Raw genomic sequence first — 20,869 nt, 5'->3', positions numbered from 1 at the left:
CTTTTCATCATGCCTGTCTGCCACTAAATTTGTCATCTTTATGGTTAGCAGCAATCTATCCTTTTCATAATGCTGTATGGAAGTTTGTTTAAAATGTTGTAGTCTTTGCAGTTTGCATTGGGAACAATTCAATACAAGGTCACATATCACAAGCTTAGGTACTAAGAACATCTTTGAAGAGAATTTCGTAATCTAAAAAGAAATGACCTCTGAAGAATCGATGGGATTATAAGATTAAAACTGTAGCAAAAAGCCATAACAGAAATAACTAAAAGTAGTAGTTGGGATCACTATAAAGAACTATTTAAAAAATAGATGTCCTTATAGCACCAAGTGAGAACATCTACCAATTTGTTGTGCAAAATTAAAACAGGAGTTTCTACCAGGGAATAAAATTCTATAATACACTGCCCAAGGATACAAAAAAGATTACTAAAGTACATCTATTTAAAAAGGCAGCTAAAATATAGTTTATAAGTAATACATACTAAACAATTAAAGAGTATTTAGAGGAATAAGAGTAGGGGTTAATAACGACAGGGGCAGCTACTTGTAAAACACCTGTCACATTTCAATACATTACCAGTGCAAGGAAACAAACTGATCTTCTCCTACTCCAGGAACACATTGAGGAGCAGAAAGTCAAAGACCTCATATTCCAGGGATGAAGATAATACTAGAAAGACCTTGAAAATGATATGGAAGTACAATCTTTGTGAAAAAAAAAAAAAAAATAAAAATAAAAAAAACATATTAATGTCAGTAGTTCCAACATGTGAAAATGATAGTGAGCTGCTCTCTGTCAAGGTCAACTCCTGCATGGTAACTTCCTTCTACAAACAGTAACCTGTAGACTTTGTCTCTGAGAGCCAAAAAATTTCCCGTCTCAGATCTCAAAATTTGTTATTGGAAATTTTAAACGCCACAGCACAGGTACTCTAAAACAGCTATAAATGGTGAGAGAGGAGGAGGATATTAGTGTTTAACGTCCCGTCGACAACGAGGTCATTAGAGACGGAGCGCAAGCTCGGGTGAGAGAAGGATGGGGAAGGAAATCGGCCGTGCCCTTTCAAAGGAACCATCCCGGCATTTGCCTGAAGCGATTTAGGGAAATCACGGAAAACCTAAATCAGGATGGCCGGAGACGGGATTGAACCGTCGTCCTCCCGAATGCGAGTCCAGTGTGCTAACCACTGCGCCACCTCGCTCGGTAAATGGTGAGAGAATGGAACAATGGGCAGAAGGGGTGAGTTTAAAATTAATATACAATGAGAAACAGCTCGCATCCCTCAACAGGGGAAGATGGCACAGAGGATACAACCCAGACAGTATCTTTGTTAGGGACAGAATCAGAGGTCAGACATAACAAATTGTGGGAAACATAACACCACAGATGGAAAGAGAGACCAATACTTACACAGTCAGTGGGGCTGTCAGCCCAGAAACAGTCCCATTTCAAAGGCACTTTAATTTGAAAAGGAAAAAAAAGGCAGAGTTTTACAGAAACTGGACAAAGAGATAATGCAGCTGGTACCACACACCACTTCTAATGACAATTTTGTTCTGCTGGTGAAAAAAAAAAAAAAAAAAAAAAAAAAAAAAAAAAAAAAAAAAAAATTATCCAGAAAGTACATACTGAGGGGCTGTAGAAATGAATACATTGAGGGCCTGGAAAGAGGGACCTAAAGAACTTCTAGAGCAATACCAATCAATGTATCATAACAATCCTTTATCAGAAAATAGTACTCCAGCAGGCGATGAGGTCCAACAACCAGTATCGACAGCAAAAATGGAAAGATGGTACAAACTGGTAACAAATCTTGATACAAAGCAAAACAGCCAGTGAGCATGGAAGTAAGTGAAAAGCTTCTGCAATAATCTTACAATTACAGCACCTAGTCTAACTGGAGTACATCTACTACATCTACATCTATACTCTGCAAGCCACCTGACGGCATGTGGCGGAGGGTACCTTGAGTACCTCTATCGGTTCTCCCTTCTATTACAGTCTCGTATTTTTCGTGGAAAGAAGGATTGCCAGTACGCCTCTGTGTGGTCTCTAATCTCTCTGATTTCATCCTCATGGTCTCTTCGCGAGTAACCTACTTCCTTTGTTTTTGGATTGCATTTCCTTAGGATTTTTCCAATGAATCTCAGTCTGGCATCTGCTTTACCGACAAACAACTTTATATGATCATTCCATTTTGAATCACTCCTAATGCGTACTCCCAGATAATTTATGGAATTAACTGCTTCCAGTTGCTGACCTGCTATATTGTAGCTAAATGATAAGAGATCTTTCTTTCTATGAATTCGCAGCAAATTACACTTGTCTACATTGAGATTCAATTGCCATCCCTGCACCATGCATCAATTCCCTGCAGATCCTCCTGCATTTCAGTACAATTTTCCATTGTTGCAACCTCTCGATACACCACAGCATCATCCGCAAAAAGCCTCAGTGAACTTCCGATGTCATCCACAATGTCATTTATGTATATTGTGAATAGCAACGGTCCTATGACACTCCCCTGACAGGATAGGTCACGGCCTTCTACTAAATGGGAAGACACTATCTAAAGTGGAAAGAGTGAAAACCCAACTTTATCTGAGTAATTAAGTGGACCCCCTCACCATGCCATTCAGTACTGATGAGTTAAGAACAACCACCCAGCAAATAAAGGAACACAAAGCTGTTGACTTTGACGATATCTGCATTGAACAAATTAAGCATTTTGGGCCTGCAGCCCAATTTGGCTAGAACAGTTTTACCACTACCATGCACATTCCAAAGCTCTGAAGGAAATACAAGGTGGTAGCCCTACTAAAACCATGGAAAGAACCTACACATCCACAAAACTTCAAGTCTGCGTCACTTCCGTGACATTTCTACAAGGTACTTGAAAAAATGATTATTGATGGAATTTTTGGCACAATAAAGACCAAAATCATACCAGAACAAACATGACTTTTATGCCTGATTAATTATGTTGTGGCCAAATACTCAATTTCACCCAACACACAGAGAATAGCTTCGAACGATTGCAGAAAAATGGAGTCGTCTTTATGGGTCTCTCAGCTGCCTATAACGCTGTCAGTCATCACCAGCAGCATGTTACATTTTACAACATGACTAAGGACTTACGAATGATGAAATTAAGGGAATGTCTCCTTCAAAATAGATGATGTTATGTTACTCTACAGGAGAGGAATAGCCACTTGAGATAGCTAAAGAATGGCCTACCCCAAGGCAGTTTCCTGTTACCAATTATATGTAACATCTGTACGAATGACCACTCAATAAAGGATGAGACGAAACAGTTTATATATGTTGATGATGCTGCCATGGCCACACAAGGAAAATCGTCTGAGGAACTGGAAGGGAAAACTGATGCAGACACACTCAAGACTTAGCTGTCTACTGCAGAGCAAATTCCCTCAAGCCAAATCCCTGTTGTGTGTATTCCAACTTAGAAATAAAGAAACCGACACAGACAAATGAAAGTGATGTGGCAGTGTCAAGGGTTGAACCATGATGACTCTCTGAAATATTTTGGTGTGCGAGTTAGCAGGACTCTGAAATTTCAGAAGCACTGTCAAAACATTAAAGGATGAGTATGGGTGAGGAATAATATCATCCAAACACTACCAGCACAAAATGCGGAGCTCAACCTCAAATTCTGGGGGCCATCAGCTCTCACACTTCGCTTCTCTGGGACAAGTCTGCACACATCAAATATGCCAATATGTAATTAATCCTACAGTAAGCAGAGTGTCTGGCTATCTAACACCAAAGCCAATTTAATGAATTTACCCTATAATCAGCATAGCTCAACGCACAATCAGAAGGCAAGTTGCAGCTGAGTCCAAAAGGAGGAAACATGTTGACAATCACAGGCAACCATTATATGGCTACCAAATACAACACACCCAAGTGAAGTACAGGCAAAGTTTTATGCAAATGACCAATCCTTCAGATGAGTCACCTGAAATATGGCAAGAAAATTTATGGCAAAACTGGATGAATTAGACATTAATAAAACCTAAAGAACAATTGGCTGCTGGGAATCATATCATTTCCAACCACTTGATAACTGATGTCACACGGTGTAATACCAACCTGAGAAACTGGAAATACAAAGAGTGTTACTCCGGTGACTACAAAACTAGGTTAAACTCCGACAGTGGCAGACCTTACAGCAAATGAGAAAGCCATCCATGTGACCAACTGTCAGAAATATGCAGTCTAGTTGGTGACTGGGACATGTAAACTAAGTATCAGCATAACAAATTATTTAACAGACATGAGTTAGGTCTCTCCCGTTGAGTCATTAGTGATACCAACTATATATGAAAATAAAATTACATCAACAATTACCACACCATTTTTTTGGGGATGGAGAACACACAATGAAGTAAACACAGGCGAGCAGTGCAATGATGACAGTATCACACACATCGCGGAATGCGGGGAGCACGTCTCTGTAGCAGCGAAAGGGTTAATGCGGCCGTGGTGGCTTTACTTCATAAACTGCGCGCTCCCCCCTAAATGTAAGTTTGCGAACTATACTATGGCGCTGCTTCTCTTGGCGCGTACAACTGGCAACGCAGCAATCTCCCGCGTCTGGGCGGGCATGCGCGAACCGACTAGATAAAAGAATTGAACTATAGATGAATGGAAATTAATTGCATTTTTAAAAAATAGGAACCCCCATTATTTATTACCTATTCGTGTAGTACGTAAATAAATATGAATGTTTTAGTTGGACCACTTTTTTCACTTTGTGACCGATGGCGCTGTAATAGTCACAAACATATGGCTCACAATTTTCGATGAACAGTCGGCAACAGGTAGGTTTTTTAGATTAAAATACAGAATGTAGGTACATTTGAACACTTTATTTCGGTTGTTCCAATGTGATACATGTACCTTTGTGAATCTATCGTTTCTGAGAACGCATGTTGTTACAGCATGATTACCTGTAAATACCACATTAATGCAATAAATGCTCAAAATGATGTCCATCAACCTCAATGCATTTGGCAATATGTGTAACAACATCCCTCTCAACAGCGAGTAGTTTGCCTTCTGTAATGTTCGCGCACACGTTGACAATGTGCTGAAGTATGTCGTCAAGTGATGGTGGTGGACCACGATAGCAAATATCCTTCAACTTTCCCCACAGAAAGAAATCCGGCGATGTCAGATCCGGTGAACTTGAGGGCCATGGTATGGTGCCTTGACGACCAATCCATCTGTCACGAAATATGCTATTCAATACTGCTTCAACCACACGTGAGCTGTGTGTCGGACATCCATCATGTTGGAAGTACATCGCCATTCTGTCATGCAGTGAAACATCTTGTAGTAACATTGGTAGAACATTACGTAGAAAATCATCATACATTGCACCATTTAGATTGCCATCAATAAAATGGGGGCCAATTATCCTTCCTCCCATAATGCCACACCATACGTTAACCCGCCCTGATGTTCCACTTGTCGCAGCCATCGTGGATTTTCCGTAGCCCAATAGTGCATATTATGCCAGTTTACGTTACCGCTGTTGGTGAATGACGCTTCGTCACTAAATAGAACGCGTGCAAAACATCTGTCATCATCCCGTAATTTGTCTTGTGCCCAGTGGCAGAACTGTACATGCCGTTCAAAGTCATTGCCATGCAATTCCTGGTGCATAGAAATATGGTACGGGTGCAATCGATGTTAATGTAACATTCTCAACACCAACATTTTTGAGATTCCCGTTTCTCACGCAATTTGTCTGCTACTGACGTGCAGATTAGCTGCGACAGCAGCTAAAACACCTACTTGGGCATCAACATTTGTTGCAGGTCGTGGTTGACGTTTCACATGTGGCTGAACACTTCCTGTTTCCTTAAATAACGTATTTATCCGGCGAACGGTTCGGACACTTGGATGATGTCGTCCAGGATACTGAGCAGCATACATAGCGCACGCCCGTTGGGCATTTTGATCACAATAGCCGTACATCAACACAATATCGACCTTTTCCACAATTGGTAAACTGTCCATTTTAACACGGGTAATGTATCACAAAGCAAATACCGTCCGCACTGGTGGAATGTTGCGTGATACCATGTACTTACACGTTTGTGACTATTACAGCACCATTTATCACAAAGCGAAAGAAACATTCATATTTCTTTACGTACTACACGAATATGTAATAAAAAATGGGGGTTCCTATTTTTAAAAACGCAGTTGATACCCGTTTGACCTATGGCAGCACCATCTAGCAGGCCAACCATAGCGCCACCTGGTTTCCCCCTTCAAGCGAGTTCGTTCTTTGTAGTTTTTTCGTTTGATCCTTATTTCATGAGATATTTGGCCCGCCCTGTATATTTGTAGCAGCTATCTAAGCTTGCATCTGTTTAATGACTGAAGTTGTATTGACAAATTATGAGCCTCAGTGTAAAAGTATTTTGATTCATTTTTGTACAGGCTGCTGCTGTTTTATTCCAGTGTTCTTTTGTAAAGCTTTTGTTTTCCTGTAGATAAGAATATTTTTGCTGCTTGAAAATGGCTTTAGGGCTGGAATTTAAGTAGAGTTAGAGTAACATCAATGGAGAAAATATTATGAAAATTTAACGAGACTGTGAAATCAAATTATGAACAATACTTAGGATATTCATCTATTTATGCATAATCCATTACATTTGACTGTACTGAAGGTGAACTGCCATGTCTGCATCAGTGTCAATCTTCTGAAAGGTTTCCCTGCTGTTAACTACAATTTTCTGGCTTTGTGACTTCCCTAGATAACTCACCATTCCTAAATAGCCTCATGGAGCATCCAACGTTATCCAGCAGAGAATTCATATACAAGTTGTAAACATGTACATTCATATGACAGTTCCTTGGGGTACCACCTGAAGTTACTGTCACATCTGATGATACCTCCCTGTTAAGAACAACAAGCTGAGATACATGTGTTAGAAAACCTTCAATATGACCACATACCTGGCATAACATTCCATAAGCTCAATTTTTTTTACTACGTGTGTGTCTGTAACTGCAACTGATTGCCTTCCAGAACACTTTAACTATTATCAATCGTCCCCCGGAAGTCAAGGAATGTGGCATCAATCTGGTCACCACCATCTACTGTCTTCTGTGCCTCATGTACAAACAAAGTTTCGCTAGGTCACTGTGTATAAATTTCTGCATCTACATATATACTCCACAAGCCACATACGATGCATAGTGGTTGGTACCCAGTGCCACCACTAGTCACTTCCTTTCCTGTTCCACTCGGAAACAGAATAGGGGAAAATGGCTGTCTATATGCCTCTGTACCAGACCTAATTTCTCGTATCTTACCTTCATCGTCCTTGTGCGAAATTTATGTTGGCGGCAGTAAAATTGTTCTGCAGTTGGTTTAAAATTCTGGTTCTCTAAATTTTCTCAGTAGTGTTCCTCGAAAAGAGTGTCACCTTTCCTTCAGGAATTCCAATTTGAGTTCCCAAAGCATCTCTGTAACACTTGCACGTTTCTTGAACCCACTAGTAACAAAATAAACAATAATCTCCACAGAGGATATTTTCGTTTTCCAAGAAGTCATCATCACAGATCACAGATCACAGATTCTTCAAGACTGAGGTCAGTGATGTAGTTTTATAGTTGTCCAAGGCCCATTTTTGAAAATGGGAGTGACGTGGGCATTATTCAATTGCCTGCAACACTTTGTTGCTCTAGTAAACTTATGATAAACTACTACTAAAAGCAGGGAGTGGGAGGGAGCTAGCCTCTAAAAGCACCTTTTTTAATATAAATGAGTTCTTCATTTTCTAGGATTGTCATGCTGATAACTCATTTTTATATGTGACATGTAAAATTTATTATATCCCACCACACAGTACATGAATAAAACTCTGTACTCCAGATTCCATGAGAACAGAAGTTCAGTGTTCATCTTCATTTCACAATTATAAAAATCTAAGTGAATGAAGGTATCGAATTTCCTCCAGAACGAATCTTTAACTCAGTAGTGGAGTGTGCGCTGTTACATAACTTCCTGGCAGATTTAAACTGTGCCTCGATTGGGACTACATCTCTGAACCTCACCTTTCGCAGGCAATTCTCTTACTGATAGTGACTCATGAATGACTAACAATCCACCATCATAGCTTCTCCTCTGCAATAACTCCTATTCCCTGAACTTCACAGTTCTGCCACATACCTTGCAGGAATAGCATTCCCAAACAAAGGATATTATGGAAAAAATGGCTTAGTCTCAGCCTCAGGGATTGTTCCTGGAAACAATCCCTTGTAAGTTGTGGCTAAGCTATTTTCACCACAATATTATTTTTTCCAGGACATCTGTTCTTGGACGATATTCAGAACTGTGAAGTTTGGAATGCAAGTGAGAGGTACTCACAGAAATCAAGCTGTGAGGGTGGATTGTGAGTTATGCAGTCAGTCAGGGCACTGACCATGAAAAGCAAGGTTAAGGGATCAAGTCCCAGTCCAGTGCACACTATTAATATGCCAATAAGTTTCAGTGGATTTCTTAATAGCAAACGGCACATTACACGACCATTCACCAATTCACTCACCTCTGGACAAGGTTAACACATTCTCTATATCACCAGCTACATGACTCTCATCCTCATGAATATGCTCTCTAGTACTTGGTTCACCAGCAGGGGGTGGAATATAGCGTCGATCTCCTGAAGAAAAATTGAAGAAAGAAAGAACAGATTAGTTAATAAGAATGACAATTTGTACTTAATGTTTAAACACACTGAACAAATACCTTATTGGTGCAAGCAGAATGTATAATAATAATAATAATAATAATAACAATAACAACAATGAAGATGATAACTCCACCACTGCTGGTCCCAAGCCCGGGGCCTAATCTCGCAAGTGATGAGGAAGGAGGAGGGGGAGGGGTAACACCTCATAAAAAAAAAAAACCCTGGGTCTATCTGGCTCCGGATCGTAGCAACCCTGTGAGGGCCCCTGCCTAGGGTTACAGGTGAAGCCCAGTCAACAGTCTCAAAGGCAGCAGAGGAATCCTAACTCCAAACTGCAGAGACAGCGGAAGAACCTAATGGAGAAAACCATGAAAAATAATCATTTCAGGCTAACAATCCAATCTTACCTTGGAATTTATTTCCTGCCATGTACAATGTACAATTTCAATTGCAGAATGGAAAGCCCGCTAGAAGAAAGCACTACTCCAGGTGGTAACTCTTAAGAGGAATCCACCATTGCTTTATGCAATGCATTGGGACCAAGGGTTCTGGGGAGTTCCAACATCTGCATTAAGGATAAGTCGGAGCATCCTTGGTATCCTTCCAAACTCAAGTTCGAAAGGAAATTCTTTGCAAGCACCTTGAACGTAAACTCATTACTAAAAATTGGTAAACAAAAGGAACTTTATATTTCTCTTAGATAAGCATAAAATACAAATTTTAGCGGTTCAATAAACAAAATTTTTGGATGAAAATGTTACAGAAACCAAAAATCATAGAATTTTTACGGGTAATCCAGCAATAAAAATCATGAAAGACATGCCAATACTTGGTACCACTTTCTATGTTCATAAAAATTTCGTAGACGACATTACAGAATTCAAATCCAGTTCAGAAAGACTCTTCTCACAGTTAAATGCAAAAATAAACATTATACCTTTGTTGATTGTCATGCTCCAATCAATAATGACAATAAGAAAAATCTGAGTAAAGTAGAAGCATTCTGGGAACTTCTACAAGAAGACATCAAAAATTCCAAAATCAAATGATGATATACTAATGGTGGATTCCAATGCACAAATAGGGAGGGAAAAATAGTTTCGAAAAATAGTAGGATATTATCCAGCCCATAAAAGAACAAACAAAAATGGCACAAGACTGATCAGTCTTCGTAGAACATTTCAGTTGAAGATAATGTCAACCTTCTTCAAAAAATTACCAAGAAATGCAAAAACATGGATCTCTCCAAATCCAATGCTAGGGGAGTTCCAGTTAGATCACGTGGCTATTTCTAAATGCGATTTTAAAGAAGTCATGAATGTAAAAGTGGCAAGAAACTGAGAATTTGATTCTGATCAATACCTGACTAAAATTAAACTGAAACTTCTCCCCAATAAAAACCAGAAGAGTCAGCACAAATTAATTAAATATAACACAGACAGGCTCAACATTACCAAAGAAATAATAAAAAAATTTCAGGAAGAAATTCAAGTAACTAAATCAGAGAAATGGGAAGAAATATTGAAAGAAATCAACAGGGCAGTGAAAAATGTATTTGGAACAACAAAAATGAAGAAGAAAGTCTGGTGGAATGAAATCAGTGAAGAAGCAGTTACAGAAATAACAAAACAGTGGAAGAAATGGAAATGTTCTGGCAAGCCTAAACACCTCGATGAATTTAGAATGCAAAGGAAAGAAATAGCAAGAATAATAAAGAGTGCTAAAAGATCTTTTGAGAAATCACAACTTTTTGACATACAAAACCAACTTTATAAAAAATAACTCCCAATATTCCGATGTTTAAAAGTCATCTAAAGGGCTACCAAGCTCCTAGTATTTGCTTCACAGATGAAAAGGGCTAAGTAGGCCTAAGCAATAGCCAGAATGGTGAAATACTAAGAAAGTACCTTGAAAAATTATTGAACTGTGAAGAACCAAACTGTAAGCAAGAATTTCCAGATCTCTATGAAAATACAAAAGCAGATCACCACCTACAGCTGAAGAAATTAAAAAAGCAATAAATACCCTGAAAAACAACAAAGCCAGTGGAGAAGACTATTACAGCTGAACTTATTAAATGGTCTCAACCAAAAATTACAACTAACCTTCAGCTCATGTTTGAAGAAATATGGGAAGCTGAAAAACTACCAGAAGACTGTAAAGTGGCTCTCATTATTCATCTCTTGCACAAGAAAGGTGACAAGCAAAATGTAAGTAACTAAAAAGGTATATCTTTGTTGCCAGTGGGTTATAAAATATTTTCAATAATGCTGCTAAACAACAAGGTAGAAGCAACACTTGATAGCCATTTGCCAGAAAATCAGAGTGGATTTAGAAAGGGCAGATCTTGCTCAGAACAGATTTTCAACCTGAAGTCCATAATTTGTCACAGACTCACAAACTCCAAAGATATAGTTGTAACATTTATAGATTTTAAAAAGACATTTGACTCGGTTGATAGGGAAACACACTACATAAGTGATCACAGAATTTGGCATCAAATCTAAATTAGCAAACCTTATTCGTGAAATGCTCACAGACACCATCAAAAGTAAAGTTTTGGGGCGAAATACCAAAGGCATTCAACACAAAAACAGGTGTAATGCAAGGTGATGGCCGATCTCCACTCCTCTTTAACTGTGTACTAGAGAAAATAGTAAGAGAATGGAAACAAAAACTAAAAGAACAGAAGCTATCATGAATCAGACAGAGAACTAAAAACAAAGGTATTGAAATTCACTGTTTAGCATTTAAGGATGATTTTGTCATTATTTCTGAAAACCTAACAAATGCTGGAATACAAATCAATCTCTTAGAAGAAATAGCCAACAAAGCAGGTTTAAGAATATCTGTAGGAAAAAAAAAAAAAATATTATTACAAATAAAAAAATGCTCCAGAACCCCTAGCAACAGATATTGGCCAGATAAAAAGGGTAAATAAATTTAAATATTTGGGAGAAATTATCCAATAAAATGGCTTAGAAAAATTCACTGTAGAAGAAAGATTACATAAAAAGGAGAGCACTTACGGAATAACTTGGAATGTCTACAACAAAAGGTGTCAGTCTAAAAATTTGAAGATTCAGCAATACAACACAGTAGTAAAGCCAGAATGTCTTTATGCAAGTGAATGTTTAGTACTGAACTACAAATTACACAAACTTGAAGCACTAGAAAGAAAAACCATTCGAAAAATACTTGGGCCACCAAAAAATAAAGAGGTATGGAAACTAAGAAGCAATGAAGAAGTTTATCCCAACACAGAAAACATAAATGAAACACTATGAAATAGGCAACTGCTATTTTTTGTACTGTTATACAGAATGAACAGCAACAGGTTTACCAAACATTTGTAAATATATTTGGGACAAGAAGTCGACAATAGCCTGGATTCAAGAAGTTAGGAAAGATTTGGAAAGAAACAACCTAAGTGAAAAAGATGCAAAAGAAAGAGAGATTTTCAAGAAGGAAGTGTTTAAAATGGAAGGAGTCCACGAGGGAGAAGAAGACAGGATCAAAATGGTCCGAAGAGAGAAAAAGGATACATAGTGAAAAGATGAAAGAGTACTGGAGGAAAAAGTAAGAACAACAAAGAAGGAAGCATTGAAATTGGTGCGTGGTCCTTAGATGACAGAAAGAAAGAAAGAAAGAAGAATGAAAATAATGATATCATCAGTACGCTTATTAGAATATTCTAATATAAATGTGGTTAACGTTTTCAAATTGTCTAAAACCGTAAAGTCTTTGTTATAACGCAGCTTACTCCCAACTCTTTCTCCCATAGAGTGTCCACCATCACCAATGTGTCATTCTCTTAAAATTTACTGTTGAAATACAAATGCACCAACACACAAGTTTAAAGCATTAACCCAGTATCTTGCAAATAGCTAATCTCTCACCTGAAGATGTATGAACCTGTGACCCTTAGTAAATGATAAATTTTTCTGACAAGAAGGTAACATTAATCGCAAAACCTTATAACAAATTCCACATCTGCCTCACTGTCATTTAAAATACAATGAATTTCAGTTGCCAAACCTGTTGCTGCCATATCGTCATGATTTAAGAGATTCACCACACAAAGGTGGGTTCTCTCACTGTAGGGCGAACACAGAAGTGAAAGGAGAATGCTCTGTCTGGTAGTGCATAAACATTATTTCCTCACACTACACCTAAGTGGTTGAAAGGAGGCATAACACAACCAGACTGTTGGCTTGACCAATCACAGCTTCTTGTTCCACTTTTTTTGCCCTTCTTCCCATCGTGAACATATTGTACATTTTGCCATAGGGCAGAGCATGCAGACATCCTTGGCTCTCTCATCTACTGTCTCCCGAATTCCCACATCACCCAAAACCCATTACAACTCCTTTCCTGATACTACAGGTGAAGAGGAGAGTTCTGGATGGTATATATCTGTCTGATGGGCACAACTACTGAACAGATTGAAAGGAAAAACCTCTGTCTTGATCACAAATTTAAGGAATATGACAGAGCAGCCATTGGATATCCCCTACCCTCCACCCTTGTTGGAGTTCCCCTGCTTCCACCCATTCATATACTCTCCAATGTAGCTGCAGCACTGTTGTAACATGTAGGTTTAAAAAGCAGTCTAGAATAGAACTCTTCCTTTGATTCAATACATTATAACCCCACTTTTACATTCTTGGAATTAATATTTTTCCCACCATTTTTATAGTTCCTGTCAAATTTTCTACGTGCACAATGTTAATTTGCACCTGATTTTGCATCAACAAATTTATATTTTTCCCACGATTTACACATTATGAAAAAATATTTGTGGAGAAAAAATAATGCTGGCATAATGTTGGCCATCCAGCAGAGTTTACAAACATTACGTGATTAAGTTTCTTGACACCAGGCCACTCTACTCAGATGATTAGAACTGGTAAACATGAAATAGTTGGAACAATTCGTGCTGTATCTCCCGCCACTGCCAAGCTCTACTTGGTGTGGTGGCCGATGGGAGTAATTAGGTTCATTCGAATAAAGATATCATGATCAATCACAACCATTTCCAAACTGTCTCTACAGCACAAATGCAGTTTCGTGATTGTTGTGATCACTGAGACATCTTTGTTGAGCCATATTTAGCACGTTTCGGCATTTGGGCACTTGCAGCACTAGTTGAAACCGTCATTCACTTTACGTTGCTCAAATGTTTTTAGTTTAAATGTAGCACTGATTACACATTTTTCTCATGCTGAGCAAAACGTGTTTCGAGAAATTATTCTCATTGTCAAGTGCAGTGTTAACATATGTGTTTTTTTTTTGTGATGTTCCACAAACAATCAATGCGAGTGATAGTTTGCGCGCGCGTGCGAGAGAGAGAGAGAGAGAGAGAGAGAGAGAGAGAGAGAGAGAGAGAGAGAGAGAGACCGTACTTGGTTAATGTGCCCCTAACCAACAGATTTCTAGCTTCTCCTCCACGCTTAAAAAATTAAAGGGCATTTTGAGCAAACAATCTACTTCAGTCCTTTTAAAATCACAGCAAGGAATTACTAAAGTTGCAACAGCACAGCTCCAGAATACGGAACACAACTGAGAGGTGGCTCTGTTTGTTGTTTGTGCAATTTCCCACTGACAAAAGGCAGTACATGCATAAGAAGAGAGAGGGGGAAGAGGTGTGCAGTAAGTAAGGAACATGACAGTAAGTATTGGTAGGTGCTTAAAGTGATGCAAGTGAAACTTTGTCCAAATAGCACATAAAGAAATATTAACACTGAACATGCATCACTTGGACTGTGTGTCAACACTGTACTTGGTTCAACAATGGAGTTTTTGCTGTTACCTCACTACAGTATTGTAGGATCTCAAAGGTTGACCACTGGGTATTGAAGTAAATAATATACTGCTTAACAGTAGGCTCCCCCTTCTTTTTTTTTTTTTTTTTTTTTTAACCTACTTTAGCCAATTAAGGGCTGAAGTAATACTGTGTAAATTAGATTGCTTCAAAATATTTGATAGAATAATAAGTGAAATGGGAAGTAGATCTCACACGTAGAGCACCATTTAATCTAACTTTAACTTCCTGGCAGGAATACATATCTTATTTTGAAAAATATGCAGCAGACTTTGGTGCAAATTTAACAGAAATATTGATACAACAGTGCTAGTTAACAAAACAGCTGCTTTCAAATTCCAGTAAAAGAAGCATTGAAGAACATTGACACAGATTCCCATTTGGATATTTTGAATCTCCCCCTTGATGCACAGGTTACAAGATGCCTATCCAAACATCGAGATACCTCCAACGATATTTATGACAATTTCCACACATTTTCAGTAAATTAAGAATGATAACAAACTACTTTAAAGTGGACTACAGGTGAAGCTGACTGCCAAATTCAGCTATCTTGTCAATAGAATATGACATAGCTGTTAAACTTGACTTCAATGACATTATCAATAAGTTTGCTACACTCAAAGCAAGGAAGTGGAAAGTAAACTTGTAATAAGAACATAATTCTAGGAAAGGAATGTGTTCTCAACACTTAATTATAGGGCTTTTTCTTTTATTTCCTATTAATGATTCGTATGAACTGTTAATAATTTAACAGGAGCAAATAAAATCTGCTCTTTCCTATACATCCAGATCAAATCAGTGTTGGCACTGTGAAAGGATGCACTGAGGGGAGATGGGTGTGAGGGGGTAGCATCCACATCCAGCTCAGCTACTCACAGCTCAGAGCAACATTATGTCTCTGGTAACACAGCAGTGGAAACTGGGCCTGATTACCACTGGTCTCTGATACTTGTACTACACAAACATCATTTCATACTCTTGGCTGTTTGATGCAATTTTTAAAAAATACAGAGAGTAAAATTATATCACCAAGTTCCTGGTGGGGCCATGCCCCATTGTCCCTTAAGAACAAGCTGCCCCTGAGAAGAAGGATCTCTCAGTCCCCAATAACTACCACAATGGCACTTTAAGATGTTTAGGAGCTTTAGAGCTTTTTCTTGAGAGAGAGAGAGAGAGAGAGAGAGAGAGAGAGAGAGAGAGAGAGAGAGAGAGAGAGAGAGAGAGACTTATCCGCGGAGAAATTCAAGCTTTTTCGTTTTTCGCCCATAACTCTAGTTTCTTAATTATAATTGCTGTTGTCAAGCAGCTGTCTCAAGATTGGAAGAAGAACTAAAGCTTGAAAAACCATCCACAAAAAGAGAGCATCAGACAGAATTTCTAATTGTGGCCACTATGCACTGAGAAAGCATTGCAGACTCTGAACTGAAAATACCATACTGAAGGGCAAGATAGCACTAGAATGGGAAGAAGCCCCATCTGTACAGTTGTAGGATGATATTTTATCTCCATGCAGTGTCATGCCTTTTCAGTCTCAAAAAATATTCCTATCAAGTGCAGCCTACGAGGGAGGGGGGGGGGGGGGGGGTGGAGGGGTAGGGGGGGGGGTATCTTATCACCGCCTTGAGGAGTATCAGTGTAGAGTGGTACCTATGGATGCCACACCAAAGACGACAGAAGATTTCTCTGGTTTCTCGAAACCATATTAAGTGGTTGTAAATCAGGATATACAATACTATTTGTAATTATTATGCTTCATAAGCTTACATTGGAAATTTAGAAAAGTTACATATTTTTGACTGGTTCTAATATAAGATTCAGATAATTTCTAAAAAGATACCACCAGCTAGGATCGCCGTTTTTACTGACAAGATGTAAATGAAGGTAAACAGCCACATTTTTTTTTACAGAAGCCACTGAGTAGGTGCATTAGCACAAATGAAGATGTGAATTCAGAAAGAATAGTTACCTGTAAAAGGATCCGATGCTGCTGCTGCTGCCGCCATTCCAGTCGTCGCATTCCTGTCCTGAGTATTTCTTATTATAAAATTTGCCACTTGGTCAAGGTATCCTTGGCTCAAGTTATGTTCATGAATAAATTTCTGGGCAATCACCCATGGGTCTTCACCAAGGTTATATGGTAATTTCAGTGGTGGCTTTCCATCTTCCACATCAATGTTGAAAACATAATCATACTCCTGTAACACAAAAAACAGCACCAATATAAAATTACTATAATATATTTAATGCATGGGTACCAGTCTTCTGTAGTAGGCATCAGATGCCAGAAACTAAAATGAAAATGTCAGCAAGTTGTGAAACAAAATAATACCTGTGTTTACTGCATAAAGTTTGTCAATTCCAAACAGCTTTGTTGATGTACCATTTTATCTAATGAAATAAATAACAAGTAAATGATGAAAGTGAATCTGAACACACTTTAAGAGACAATGTGAAGTGTTAATTTGATTATTGGATTCAAATTATTTTAATACTCCAGTTTAGCACATTTGTTTGAAGTTTAGAATTCAGTAGTCTCAGAAAGTTATTTTTGGACATAATACGTTTCACATGACAAAATGGGTATTAATCATAAGACACCAAATTCTTAAAACACCCTAACAGTGCCATTTAAATACCAGACCTTTTTTCTCTAAGAAACAGGAAGAAAATTCAAGACTTATATCAGAGAAGTAGCTACACTAACAGCAGGTAATTGCAAGTGGTTGGTTGGTTGGTTTGGGGGATTAAAGGGACCAGACTGCCATGGTCATCGGTCCCTTTTTCCAAAGACAAAGAACACCCACAGAGAATAAAAACAAGGAACAGAAGAGATCACAGACGATACAGAACAAGAGATACTGAGACAAAGACAAGACAAAACAAACTAAAACCACACAGAGTGTGACGGTGGTTGGCCGACCATAGACATAAAAAAGGAAAGGCCAGCCACTTAGAAACACATTAAAAAATCAGTGTAAAACCATAGGCCAAAGGCCAGAATCAACACAAAACAATAAAATACAACAGAAACACTCAGAGTAAATGATAAAATCCCCCTGCCCGAATAAAACGTAAAACTAAGTCAGCCATAGTGGAGTCGTCTGTTAAAAGGGCAGGGAGCGTAGCAGGCAGCGCAAATGTCTGCCTGACCACTGCTAAAAGGGGGCAGGCCAGCAAAATGTGGGCCATTGTCAAAGCTGCCCCACAGCGACATAGAGGAGGGTCCCCCCGGCGCAGTAAATAACTGTGTGTCAGCCGGGAGTGGCCAATGCGGAGCCGGCAAAGAACTACTGAGTCCCTGCGAGTGGCTCGCAGGGATGACCGCCACACAGCCGTCGTCTCCTTGACAGCACGGAGTTTATTGCGCATTGGCAGTTCGCGCCATTCATCGTCCCATAGCGCCAAGATTTTGCGGCGGAAGACTGCCCGCAAATCAGTCTCTGGGAGGCCAACGTCCAGAGATGGCTTACTGGTGGCCTCTTTCGCCAGGCGGTCAACATGTTCGTTACCCGGGATACCGACATGACCGGGGGTCCACACAAAGACCACAGAGCGGCCGCAACAGGCGAGAGTATGCAGAGACTCGTGGATAGCCATCACCAAACGAGAACGAGGGAAACACTGGTCGAGAGCTCGTAAACCGCTCAGGGAATCGCTACAGATAACGAAGGACTCACCTGAGCAGGAGCGGATATACTCTAGGGCACGAAAGATGGCGACCAGTTCAGCAGTGTAAACGCTGCAGCCATCCGGCAAGGAACGTTGTTCGGAAAGGTCCCCTAGAGTGAGCGCATATCCGACACGACCAGCAACCATCGAACCGTCAGTGTAAACAACACCAGAGCCCTGATACGTGGCCAGGATGGAATAAAAGCGGCGGCGGAAGGCCTCTTGAGGGACTGAGTCCTTAGGGCCCTGTGCCAAGTCGAGCCGAAGGCTAGGGCGACGAACACACCATGGGGGTGTATGCAAAGTAGCCCGGAAAGGAGGTGGAACAGTGAAACCCTGGAGCCCAGAGAGAAGCTCCTTGACGCGGACCGCTATTGTACAACCAGACCGGGGCCGGCGTTCTGGCATACGGACGACCGACCGCGGGAACAGGAGACGATAGTTTGGATGCCCGGGCGAGCTTAGAACATGGGCAGCATAAGCGGCCAGCAAACGTTGGCGTCGGAACCGCAGTGGAGGTACACCTGCCTCCACTAGTACGCTGTCCACAGGGCTGGTGCGGAAAGCACCAGTGGCAAGGCGTATCCCGCTGTGGAGAATCGGGTCCAGCACCCGTAACGCAGATGGGGATGCTGAGCCATAAGCCAGGCTCCCATAATCTAGACGGGACTGGATTAACGCCTGGTAGAGCCGCAACAGTGTAGAGCGGTCGGCGCCCCAGTGGGTGTTGCTCAAGCATCTCAGAGCGTTTAGATGCCGCCAACACGTCTGTTTCAGCTGCCGGATATGAGGCAGCCAAGTCAACCGGGCATCGAAAACCACCCCCAAAAACCTGTGGGTCTCCACCACAGCAAGGAGTTCGTCGGCAAGATAAAGCCGCGGCTCAGGATGGACTGTTCGGCACCGGCAGAAAGGCATAACGCAGGTCTTGGCTGCCGAAAACTGAAACCCGTGCGCTACAGCCCAAGACTGCGCCTTACGGATAGCGCCCTGTAGCTGACGTTCAACAGCTGCAATGCCAGTAGAGCTGTAATAAAGGCAGAAGTCGTCAGCATACAGGGAAGCGGAGACAGAATTTCCCACGGCCGCAGCAAGCCCGTTAATGGCTATTAAAAACAGACAGACAGACAGACAGACAGAAGGTACGACACGACAGAAAATTGCAGATAAAAATCGGCAGAGGACCCCGAAGACCCCATCCATGAAGCGTAGAAAGAATGTGATGACGCCACATCGTATCGTATGCCTTCCGCATGTCGAAAAAGACAGCGACCAGGTGCTGACGGCGGGAAAAGGCAGTACGGATGGCCGACTCCAGGCTCACCAGATTGTCGGCGGCGGAGCGGCCTTTACGGAACCCACCCTGAGACGGAGCCAGAAGGCCCCGAGACTCCAGTACCCAATGCAAGCGCCGGCTCACCATCCGTTCAAGCAACTTGCAAAGAACGTTGGTGAGGCTAATGGGACGGTAGCTGTCCACCTCCAGAGGGTTCTTTCCAGGTTTCAAAACGGGGATGACAATGCCTTCCCGCCATTGCGACGGAAACTCCCCCTCGACCCAAAGACGGTTGTAAAGATCGAGAAGGCGCCGCTGGCAGTCCACTGAAAGGTGTTTCAGCATCTGACAGTGGATGCCATCTGGCCCAGGAGCGGTATCAGGGCAAGCAGCGAGGGCACTGCGAAATTCCCACTCACTAAATGGAGCATTGTAAGATTCCGGGTGGTTGGTGTGAAACGAAAGGCTCCGACGTTCCATCCGCTCTTTAATGGAGCGGAAGGCCTGGGGGTAATTCGCAGAAGCGGAACTCATAGCAAAATGCTCTGCTAAGCGATTGGCAATGACGTCGGAGTCAGTACAAACTGCTCCATTCAGTGAGAGCGCAGGGACGCTGGCAGGTGGCCGATAGCCGTAGACGCGTCGAATCTTGGCCCAGACCTGCGAGGGAGTGACATGGAGGCCAATGGTGGACACATACCGCTCCCAGCACTCCTTCTTGCCTTGGCGGATAAGGAGGCGGGCCCGCGCACGCAGCCGTTTGAAGGCGATAAGGTGGTCGAGGGAGGGGTGTCGCTTGTGACGCTGGAGCGCCCGCCGGCGATCTTTAATCGCTTCAGCGATCTCAGGCGACCACCAAGGCACAGCCTTCCGCCGAGGGGACCCACAGGAATGGGGAATGGCAGATTCGGCGGCAGTAACGATGCCGGTGGTGACCGATTGAACCACCGCATCAATGTCATCGGTAGAGAGAGGCTCAAAAGCGGCAGTGGAGGAGAACAAGTCCCAGTCAGCCTTATTCAGAGCCCATCTGCTAGGGCGCCCAGAACAGTGGCGCTGTGGTAGTGACAAAAAGATCGGAAAGTGGTCACTACCACACAGGTCGTCATGCACACTCCATTGGACAGACGGTAAGAGGCTATGGCTACAGATGGAAAGGTCAATGGCGGAGTAGGTGCCATGCGCCACACTGAAGTGTGTGAAGGCACCATCATTTAACAGCGACAGATCGAGCTGCGACAATAAATGCTCAACGATGGCGCCTCGACCTGTTGCCACTGACCCACCCCACAGAGGGTTATGGGCGTTGAAGTCGCCCAATAGCAAGAAAGGTGGCGGCAATTGGGCGACCAGTG

At 41.3% G+C, this 20,869-nt stretch overlaps 1 protein-coding gene across 1 annotated transcript in view; it reads right to left on the bottom strand.

Annotated features, from left to right (window-relative positions):
* The window catches only part of LOC124556512 (phospholipase A-2-activating protein), a 145,151-nt gene that overhangs the window by 22,425 nt on the left and 101,857 nt on the right, over positions 1–20,869 (bottom strand). Inside the window, exons 8-9 of the mRNA XM_047130466.1 lie at positions 16,536–16,764; positions 8,599–8,712 (exon numbers count right to left, since the gene is read on the bottom strand). Of these exons, the coding sequence (XP_046986422.1) occupies positions 8,599–8,712; positions 16,536–16,764 (343 nt within the window). The remainder of the gene's footprint in view (positions 1–8,598; positions 8,713–16,535; positions 16,765–20,869) is intronic.

Source organism: Schistocerca americana, chromosome X (assembly GCF_021461395.2).
Source record: "Schistocerca americana isolate TAMUIC-IGC-003095 chromosome X, iqSchAmer2.1, whole genome shotgun sequence".
NCBI lineage: Eukaryota > Metazoa > Arthropoda > Insecta > Orthoptera > Acrididae > Schistocerca > Schistocerca americana.
The sequence above is the reverse complement of the archived record's forward strand: the minus strand, read 5'-3'. Positions and strand labels throughout refer to the sequence as shown.